At 35.4% G+C, this 11,910-nt stretch overlaps 1 protein-coding gene across 1 annotated transcript; it reads right to left on the bottom strand.

Moving 5' to 3' along the window:
- Positions 1–225: 225 nt before the first annotated feature.
- On the bottom strand, positions 226–10,320 carry LOC132551001 (uncharacterized). Its single transcript, XM_060215104.1, is given in 5 exon segments — positions 226–2,606; positions 3,798–4,118; positions 4,830–5,824; positions 9,273–9,426; positions 10,035–10,320. Coding segments are annotated over 5 exon segments (2,043 nt in total). The 3' UTR covers positions 226–2,319.
- Positions 10,321–11,910: the final 1,590 nt, after the last annotated feature.

Genomic DNA, 11,910 nt, shown 5'->3' on the forward strand with positions numbered 1-11,910 from the left:
TGTCGTCATATTCAAGTTTTCGTTGGGATGAATGATATGTTGATATACAGGTAATTAAATTTGAAATTAAATTAAATTAAATGTTGTATTGTGATGTATTTGAAATGTAAATAAGTCGGTGATGTAATTAATAAAGAAAAATAAATTTCATAATTTCTGGATATATGCTCTTTTATTTATAATATAGATAAATTAGTACATATTTTTATCGTACACTACCAACAAGTGTAGTCAAACAAGCGGTTCGTTTATGATAACAGCGGTTATTTTACCTTTGTTTATTCGTTCAACAACATCAATACATCTCATAACAATTCCTTATATATTGTATGTTCAAAAATTACTACAAAATCTTTAATGAATGGACCCACAATCCTTATCAAGCAAAAAAGTTGAAGATGACTATACTACGATATCAAATGTCTGTTTTTTATTATTTTATTTATTTTTTGTTAAGGGGTTTATATACAGTATTATTTAGGCTAAAGATATCGACACACTTCCGTTGCAAAAATAGTATATAAGTCACGAAATTAAAACATGGTACAAAATAATGCATAAGCACGCATGACCAGGAAAGCTTTTACGGTAGTTTAACTTTTGATCATTTCGCCGTGTTGCACAATGAGTGAAACGTAAAGGTGCTCTAGTTTAAAGGTGTAGATAAAACATTTGGTTATCTATTTGGACGTGAATTCAATACAGGTCGAAAACAAACCATTGCATGCGAAGATGAAATAAACCCTTGTCGAATGTTCCCTTTTCTTCAGAACAGGAAATGATAAAAGTTTAAAGATCAAGATAAAGGAAAATAAAGCAAAGTAAAATAGACATACGGTAGTCATCACGTCTAATTGGTCAATTCAGTAACTTATCTTTAACATACGCTCATACTACAAGTGATACAAGGTTATACAGTAATGTTTTTGTATTAATGATATCAATAAATATAAGGTAATTATATAAAACTTCCAACATCATACTTATACATAGCGTTAAAAATAGAACTCACAATTTGTTGTGACGGAGAGGAAAGTATTTTTTAAAGTTTTAAACTGTATGCCTTACGTTATACTTATCAGATATTTTATTTTTAAGGTTTTAACACTGACTCAAATCTCAATTTTTGTAAACGCTTATGCTGATTAAAACAAACTTGTATGAACGCTTTGTAAACGTTAGGGAAAAGCATAAATTTGTGTTCAAACCCTTTCAATTTTCATTGTAGGAAACTTATTGCATATAAGGGAAAAGTGTTGTCCCCTTGTTTAGGCTGTACCGATGTAGATAATTACTTATTAAACTTACCCATTAAGAAGGCAATAGCTCCATTACTTTAAACGTTTTTATCTTGCAATATACTTCCATCTCTCTCGTGGACATGTTAACTTTACTGATCAAGTTATCACATTGGTAATGTATAATGGACAATCAACATAATTACATTCAGATAATCACTGAATATCAAAGTATCAACATCGACATTATAAAGAGCCGTCTTCGTTTTACAGAACACATGCAAGCTATTGATATTCTTTTTATCGTAAAAGACTGTTGTCACTTAGAAGTTTTAAAATCTATCATGAAATCCAATTGCCAATATATCTTTATGACGTTCGGGTTTTTTTTTACTCGTTCGGCAGTGTATCATATATATAGATATATGACCTACAATAGACTGCCCCTTTAATCACTGATGTAAATATTACTATAACCAGCGTAGACAACATGCTAGTAAAGTATACATGTGGATAGATATGAAATTCTGTGTGTATCTTTCTGGGTTACTTATTGTCAACCAAATCTTTAAAAACATCTACATGATGTATCATGCCAGTGATATCCGAGAACCTAATCACTAGGGACTTTTATGTAACGACAAAATGTACAAATAGTTAGAACAAAAGTAAATAGCGGACATAAGTGACAACTGAAAATACAAAACATATCTCATCGACTTCTTAGGTATTAGTGATATAAAAAAATAAATGTTAGTTGATCAATATCGAAATTTCAAAGTATATCTTTTTACAAAACATACATAGAATCACTTGCATAAATTCGTTAAGAGTTGGATTCATCCAATGACTCAATAATGACATTTAAATGTCTTACGGTTAGATATCCTGATAGATCAATTCATTACCGAAATTAAGCAGATGTTAATTAATATATCATAATGAAGAAAATTAATCTAAAATGTATAAGGACACTAATGTAAGGAAAAATAATACGGGGTTTAAATTTTTAACGTTTTGTGTTACATAATTGCATACTTGACTTAACGTCTTTGTTTAGAATCTTCATTCCCTGACACATTCACTCATTCCAGATTTGTGCTGTTGTATGCCAGTCCATCTGACACATTCTCATGGCCGTCAACAACCTGCCTATAGTAGCCTCCCCTTGGAAAGTCTTCTTCCAGCACTGCAAAAGAGCTGTCATCATTTCCTTAAAGTTGCTAGGATGACAACATCTTTGTTGCTCTATGGTTGGAGGTGATAATCCGATCTCCAAGCAGAGGTTGAAGAATTCGTGGCCGATGTTGTTGATGATGAGTTGGATTTCAGAATCATTTGGAACTCTATCCGAAACCTCTCTAGGAACTAAATAAAACAGAAATACAAGACACTAAATTCAAGCAAAGAGATGAAAAAATTGAACAAGATATGTGACAGAACCTTTAGGCAAGATGGAAAAAGTGACACATAAGATGAAACTACTTACAAATATATAAGATATTGATAAAATATGAAATACATTTAGAAAATGTGGAAATCAATAAAAATTGTCGACGAAAATGAGGACATTGAAATATATTCTCTGAAATAAGTGTTCTCGTATTTTTGCTTCCGAATTTATTACGTACATCGCTTATTTGTCGTTTTGCTCACTTCTTGACTAAAGTTGACAAAGTTTCGAAACATGCATTCGTGAAAATACTGAGGATTAAACTTAAATAAGTTAGAACAACAGTTCGACATTGTTAATCGATTGCAAAACGTTCTATCCTGGGGACGTGTGGGAAAGTATAATTAAGTGTATAGGACAGTTACATGTTTTGGCATATCTTATTTACTTTCGCTTTGAAATTTTTCATCAAGTACTTTTAGAATTTCAAGCATGATGACGTAGTAAGATAAAATGAATATTTATATATACTATACAGTTAAGTTTGGATCTATATTAACAATACTGAATGGTAGGTATGATGAAATCAAATGTTGATCCGAATTTTCTAACCAGAGGACTGTTTGGATTTCACATTTGCACCATTTGCAGATATGGGCTGTAGTGCTTTGTGTACATGCTGAATTCAGTGTATCATCACAACAACAATATAATGACGACACCAAATTCAGCTAACGTTTAGAATCATTGTTAGTGTTTGAAATGGTCATTGAATGTACGACTGCTTAATGTAACCGCGAATTAGAATTGGCATGACATAGTCAAAAATCAATGAGAGATACTCATATCATACTAATTTTGCATATGATAAGAACATTTATATAATAATAGTATTGCCTACTATTAGTTTATTACATTGGCGATAGAAATCAATACATTTTACACACCAAAATTACTTAGTAATCTATGAGTATCATTCGGTGCGGATTGGTTCATGATATGACGTTTTAATGAACAGAAGCTACACAGATCGTAAACTGACTTAAAATGAGTTTTGCTTCACTTCAACATATACCTGTTCCTGATCTCTTACATATAAAGCAAACAGTAAATAAGATAATATTTAATAATCACAAAGTAAGCCATACAAATTGATATCTTATTACCTTCGCCTTGTGGTCCTAGTTCTGCTTCCACTGTTTCAACAATCCGATCAGTTGCCATGTCATGTTCCTTCATAGCCAGGACGATGTGATGGAATGTCTGATTCGGGTAGATGTTTGTCCACTTCAGAAACAACTTGGTGATCAGAGTAACTGCCGCTAATTCTGATGACTCAAGTTCCATGCATTCGATTTCTGGGTAAGGAACTCCAAGCTCAACAAACAGCAGCTCATAAGAAGACGCGCTTACTATATAGGACAAGCGACCAAGTTCCCGCGCGGTTGGCCTTCTGTTTGGAAATGTCGTGTCACCATTCGTCGTTTCTAAAACATATCAATAACAAAAATATTCCCCGTTACATCTTAGATGAAAATTAAATATGGACTAATTTGTGATCTTAAAATATATTTTTTTTGGTGAAGTTGTGGACAGAACTAAATAGCTCTTAGCGAGAGCGAAATAAAATTGAGAATAATGGATTGTACGTTGCTATTGAGTCATTAACCTGACGTCTCGGTGAATATAAATATATAATATCATAAATATCAATGTTTTCACATAGATATCTATGCAAAGAAACCACAATTTGTCCACATATATTGAAATAAACCAACAAAGAAAGTTTTTGTTAAGCAACAACTTTCTTAGTATTTAAATACGCTTACTTAGTTATATATATATATAACACTCACCAATGTTTGACCCTTTCGCTTGAACGGAATCCTAAAACAAATATAGAATGATAAGGACCACATATATTCACTTAAATCTTCAACAATATATCGTTCATTTGAGTAGTGTTGTTGTAGAGAAAACATCAATAAAATATAGACCTAATTTGATCTGATACTTTACACCACGAACTCATGTTGATAAGACACAAATACTCCTTAAAAATATTGGACAAGAATATTTTGATTTTTATAATAAGTAATAAAATGAAATTTCATTGTCGGAAATGATGATGAAACCATCCAGGAAATATCAGGTTGAACAGGCAGACAGACAGACAGGTAGCCAGCGAGCAAACCGACAGACAGACAGACATACATACAGACAGACAGTTACCTGTGTTATGTCCCAAAATGAGGTGTCTGTTTTCGACAGTATGTGCCGTTTTTGACAATCTTCCCCTTTACAGGGTACGCCCATCTCTGAGTTGATGACGCCGTACCGGTGTACAGGGGTGTCGTATGGACTCAGATAGAAGTTACAGTGTAGTTGATGTGTATACTGAAAGTGTTGCTGGTTACTCATTTCCAAGGCGTCACGAATAATTCCTTCTATTGAGAGTCTGACTTGTTTTCCACTACCTGCGGGGAGATGGGCTTCCGTTGGACTGAATACAGTCACAACAATTGTGGACCTCTCTGGTTGCATGGAAATGATAAATCTACAGATGTCGTTGACCTCAAAACACCCAAAACCTCTATAAAGACACACGTGTTCACGTCTCGGCCTCGTCTGGTCTATTTCAGTCGTAGTTTGGAGGCTTCGTGTTGACAGTGATGTTGGAGTGTACATCCTAAGGATGTGGGCGAAGATTCTGTGAAACAACTCGTCAGGTACGTATACATCGGTGAATACGAAGCATAACGCTGTAGAAATGGCACGAAGACTGCGCTTCAGACTGGTGACTTCACTGGTTATCACATCCATGTTTTGCAGCTCCATCAGTTTGCTGGGGATCGTATACGTCTCACTGAACTGTGGGTGTTCAGTTGCGGATCCTGACGACGTCACCATTTTCACTATCAATCCAAATTTTTCCATCAGCGCCAAAAGAACGGGTTGATATGGAATGAAAGCACGATTCTTTGGCAGATTCAGAAGACCTTCAATTAATTTCTGAGTCAATTCGCCCTTTGTTGTGTACAGCTCCAGGTCTCGGGTCATCAGGAGGTCGCCAATCGGGAGAAACTGGTCATCGGTAAGAAAGATACTGAAGAAGTCAGCAAGCCACTGGGGGTCGGTGATGATGTAATCAAACTCCCGAAAATAAATCACAGACCTGGTGCAGTGAAGGTATCTAAGAAGAAATATAGAAATGATAGTTCAAAGGTTAACCACGCATCCCGTGCAGTGAAATAACAAAGTTATAAAGTATTCGCTAAATAACTTATTTTTCTGTGAGATAGAAAGTTGGTTACGAAAAAATTTGATTGCTTTACGTGACATGCTGATACAAAACTTGCTATAAATACCTAATGCATGTTACAGATTTATAATAATTAAATAAAAACATAACTGATGCCTTAGTATACAACTTGTAATCAGCGTTCGACTAAGTTAGATAATATGACTACATGGGGACACTGTGCACGGTTTATTTGTCGAAATTCCAATGTTTACATATATAATATATATATATATATAATAAGTGTCTGTTCACTATGGCTGGTCACTCATGGCACTCTGTAAACAAAACAATGATGCTGAATTAGCTGTGTCTAATGATGTTACTGTGTTAGCTGTGTGTGATGATGATACTGTTAGACCTGTATCTGATGATGATACTGTGTTAGCTGTGTGTGATGATGATACTGTGTTAGCTGTGTGTGATGATGATACTGTGTGACCCGTATCTGATGATGATACTGTGTTAGCTGTGTGTGATGATGATACTGTGTTAGCTGTGTGTGATGATGATACTGTGTTAGATGATGATACTGTGTTAGCTGTGTGTGATGATGATACTGTGTTAGCTGTGTCGGACGATGACACGGTGTTAGCTGTGTGTGATGATGATACTGTGTTAGCTGTGTGTGATGATGATACAGTGTTAGCTGTGTGATGATGATACTGTGTTATGATGATATACTGTGTGTGATGATGATACTGTGTTAGTGTGTTATGATACTGATATGTGTACTGTGTGAGCCGTGTCTGACTGTGTTAGCTGTGTACTGTGTGATATGATACTGTGTAGCTGTGTGTGATGTGTGTAAGTTGTGTGTGATGATGATGATACTGTGTTAGCTGTGTGATGATGATACTGTGTTAGCTGTGTGTTATGATGATACTGTGTTAGCTGTGTGTGATGATGATACTGTGTCAACAGTGTGTGATGATGATACTGTGTTAGCTGTGTCTGATAATGATACTGTGTTAGCTGTGTGTGATGATGATACTGTGTTAGCTGTGTCTGGTAATGATACTGTGTTATTTGTGTGTGATGATGATACTGTGTTAGTGGGGTGATGATGATACTGTGTTAGGTGTGTGTGATGATGCTACTGTGTTAGTTGTGTGTGATGATGATACTGTGTTAGCTGTGTGTGATGATGATACTGTGTTAGCTGTGTGTGATGATAATACTGTGTTAGTTGTGTCTAGTGGTGATACCCTGTGACCCGCATCTGATGATGATACTGTGTGATCCGTATGTGATGATGATACTGTGTTAGCTGTGTGTGATGATGATACTGTGTTAGCTGTGTGTGATGATGATACTGTGTTAGCTGTGTGTGATGATGATACTGTGTTAGCTGTGTGTGATGATGATACTGTGTTAGCTGTGTGTGATGATGATACTGTGTTAGCTGTGTGTGATGATGATACTGTGTTAGCTGTGTGTGATGATGATACTGTGTTAGCTGTGTGTGATGATGATACTGTGTTAGCTGTTTGTGATGATGATACTGTGTTAGCTGTTGGCTGATTATGATACTGTGTTAGGTGTTTGTGATGATGATACTGTGTTAGCTGTGTGTGATGATGATACTGTGTTAGCTGTGTGTGATGATGATACTGTGTTAGCTGTGTGTGATGAGGATACTGTGTTAGTGTGATAATGATACTGTGTTAGCTGTGTGTGATGATGATACTGTGTTAGCTGTGTCTATTAATGATACTGTGTTAGCTGTGTGTGATGATGATACTGTGTTAGTTGTGTGTGATGATGATACTGTGTTAGCTGGTGTGATGATGATACTGTGTTAGCTGTGTCTGATAATGATACTGTGTCAACAGTGTGTGATGATGATACTGTGTTAGCTGTGTCTGATGATGATACTGTGTTAGCTGTGTGTGATGAGGATACTGTGTTAGTGGGGTGATGATGATACTGTGTTAGCTGTGTGTGATGATGATACTGTGTTAGCTGTGTCTATTAATGATACTGTGCTAGCTGTGTGTGATGATGATACTGTGTTAGCTGTGTGTGATGATGATACTGTGTTAGCTCTGTCTGGTAATGATACTGTGTTAGTTGTGTGTGATGATGATACTGTGTTAGTTGTGTGTGATGATGATACTGTGTTAGCTGTGTGTGATGATGATACTGTGTTAGTTGTGTGTGATGATGATACTGTGTTAGTTGTGTGTGATGATGATACTGTGTTAGCTGTGTGTGATGATGATACTGTGTTAGCTGTGTGTGATGATGATACTGTGTTAGCTGTGTGTGATGATGATACTGTGTTAGCTGTGTGTGATGATGCTAGTGTGGTAGCTCTGTGTGATGATGATACTGTGTAAGCTGTGTCGGATGATGACACTGTGTGACCCGTATCTGATGGTGATACTGTGTTAGCTGTGTGTGATGATGATACTTTGTTAGCTGTGTGATGATGATACTGTGTTAGCTGTGTGATGATGATGTGATGATGATACTGTGTGTGTGTGTGATGATGCTGTGTGTGATGATGATACTGTGTTAGCTGTGTGTGATGATGATACTGTGTTAGATGTGTGTGATGATGATACTGTGTTAGATGTGTGTGATGATGATACTGTGTTAGTTGTGTGTGATGATGATACTGTGTTAGCTGATGATGATACTGTGTTAGCTGTGTGTGATGATGATACTGTGTGAGTGGTTTATGATGATGATACTGTGTTAGCTGTGTGTGATGATGATACTGTGTTAGTTGTGTGTGATGATGATACTGTGTTAGCTGTGTGTGATGATGATACTGTGTTAGCTGTGTGTGATGATGATACTGTGTTAGCTGTGTGTGATGATGATACTGTGTTAGCTGTGTGTGATGATGATACTGTGTTAGCTGTGTGTGATGATGATACTGTGTTAGCTATGTGTGATGATGATACTGTGTTAGCTGTGTGTGATGATGATACTGTGTTAGCTGTGTGTGATGATGATACTGTGTTAGCTATGTGTGATGATGATACTGTGTTAGCTGTGTGTGATGATGATACTGTGTTAGTTGTGTGTGATGATGATACTGTGTTAGCTTTGTGTGATGATGATACTGTGTTAGCTGTGTGTGATGATGATACTGTGTTAGCGAAAAGCTAAGTTATAGACTTTATTTTTACAATAAAATTTGGAAGCAAGTTATGCCATCAGCTACATCTGCAATCACCATTGTTTGAGGAAAAACGAGAACGCTAGCACTGTGCCACTCTAACCGTCAACATAATTAAGGGCACCCTTATTAATCGTCATTATGAGAAAGTCAAAGTTGTTTCAAATATCCAAATTATAGGCGGGTTATTATCAATTTCACATATACTGGGAATTTTCATTACGTACCTTGGTGTTTTTCTTCAACTTATCAAGAAATGTGCCGACGAAAATGATTGGAGGAGCATGCGATCTTGTTTTATGCGCATCCAGTTTGACTGCGGAAAACGTGCCAATCATTCTTATCCATTTTTTCAGTCGGACTGTCAAACCAATAAACAATCAATACAGGTGGAAAAAAAGACGAAAAAGGATTTCTTGTGTGAAACCTTTACATGATAGCACTATCAGTTTAAAACTTTTATGGAACATTTAGCTAAATACTCAATTTAAAAGTGCTTGAATTATATTTTTCGCACAAATTAACAATCATTCTGTTATTACCCGTTTTAAGATGTTCATATATAACGTTATTATAAAAGGTAGATATTGAATTACAAGAAATTACATTAATTGCTTTCAGCAAAGATAGACATTTGTACGGCAAATCTTCGTATTGTTTCATCACATGTTCTAGTTTTGTCTAGCTTTGGTAAATAGTTGTTTCCCATATTTAACTAGGACAGCAATAAGCTGGCCATAGGATAGAAGTTCTTATAACACAACCAGTAGATTATGACGTTTCGCTGACTACACGGTCACTTTGATCAGACAAACGACCAGTGTGGTCCAGATGGCTTCCTTAACCAACCGTCTGAAAACGTTGTTTGCAGTGTCGACTATTTTATAATTTTCCCTGTCAATGGTATGATTTTACTATTTGGAATGACTGTAAGTGAAGTCACTATCAAGTAGCTGTTCAGTTACTTGCCTGTTTCCAGTTTTTCTTCCAGAATATCGGTCAATCGGAAGACTAGAAGGTACACGCCGTGCGAAGAAATGAAGACGCTGTGTGAAGCCTGGAACGACATGTGTCCACCCATATCCCACAGAGACAGGAACGCTTCGTCAGAGTTGAAAACATCTGTGTCGAGGAATATTCGAACTTCTTTACTAATTTGTTCCTCAGATAGTGGTTGCAAAGGTTCTGTGCTTTCTCCAGCTACTAATAAAGTATATAAGTTATCTGTAACCATCATAGCGAATTTGCTCCACATTTTTACTGCATTAGTTCTTTTTGTATGCTTCACTAGATATATGTACTATATATTACATTGCATTTACCCCACTCATATCTGTTTATGTAATTGAAACATTTTAGTTTTTATCACTTTATTGATCTGGTATTCAGTGCGTTCGCCCATATAATAGTTTTGCATATAATGTGGCCATTGATGTTATGATGAGAATTGTCGACGCCAAAACAAATGCCTACTTCTGTTTGAGTTGATCGTCCATTATTCTGCTTAAAACCTGTCAAAATGTAACATTTAGTAATAAAAGTATTTAGTTTTGTTGCCATACCCTTTAGACCTCGACAGACTTTAAGACTAATTAGAAAATATCTAAAACATCACGAATATTATATATAAATTACAATTACATTTATTTACTAATGCACACGTTCGTGCCATGTATTTGTAAATATTTCTCAATATCTTATTCGTCATGAATTTTTGGTTCATAAAATAATTGACTTTCTGGACTTGTTTCATGGATCACATTAGCTAAACGAGGTCCATTCTCGGCCTGAATTGGTTTGCTTTTTATTGCTATACCATCCTCTCTCCAAGTTTTTTTTTTAAATTGTTACGGATTGGTATTTGGACTGACCTTTCGTCATAATATCAATATAATTTCAGATACAGAAATATATTAAGTTTTAGTATAGAATTTCAAAAAAATCTTCTTAGGCAATATTTGTTAGTAGATTTAAGTGCATGAACTTAATTATTTTTTCGTCACCATTACTACCCCAAAGTCTTTTTACTTATACTTGCAATGACTCCTTTTGTACTTCATTATTGTTATGAGTTTGGTGCATGCACGCGAGCAAGACACACACAGATTATTGGCCGCGTAGCCATGACACTAATTAGTTTAATTCAATGTGAATTGAATAGCCAAAGTCAGGTTAATGGTCAGATGTCACCTTATTCTAGTTTATCAGAAACTATTATCAGAGGTCACAGAGTTATGTTAAATTATTTAACACTTTAAATAAACAATCTGTGAGGATAGAGGAAGAGAAAAATTACGAAACTCCGACGATTTTCAGTTCATCTCATGAAATTACAAAGTTACAAATACCTACATTGAAATGACATGTTTGATGCGTATGCCCACTCCTTTATTATCAAGCCGACAATTCTTAGAGGATCTATCACCATCATTCTTCATACGATTTATAAATGTTACAAGTGTCTATGTCATTTAACCGTGTTTTCAAAAAATATGTGGATGGAAGGATACGATCAGAACAGAGATATATGTGCATCTGTACATTATTTAGCAGTCAGTGTTGGGAGAAAAGTAGCAACACCTATATGAATTTTTTACAAAGCTATTTGAATGTCCTTTATCTATTCACCTAATACTGGAAGAAGTGTCTTTGTGATTCTGTTTTCCTAATAAACATTTGAAACCGCTGAAGCAATTTGTAACGTAAAACACTAATAACTTTTAGTTAGGTCAGATGTCTAAGACAAAATGAAGTACAAATTGAATGGTATATCAGAGGAACTGCTAGAGTGAATTATCGAAGTGAATTATCCAATGCAGGAATGAATGAATAAGGTCAAACTTAC

This window comes from Ylistrum balloti, unplaced genomic scaffold (assembly GCF_031769215.1).
Source record: "Ylistrum balloti isolate Yb309-2 unplaced genomic scaffold, AGI_CSIRO_Ybal_v1 Utg370162, whole genome shotgun sequence".
Taxonomy (NCBI): domain Eukaryota; kingdom Metazoa; phylum Mollusca; class Bivalvia; order Pectinida; family Pectinidae; genus Ylistrum; species Ylistrum balloti.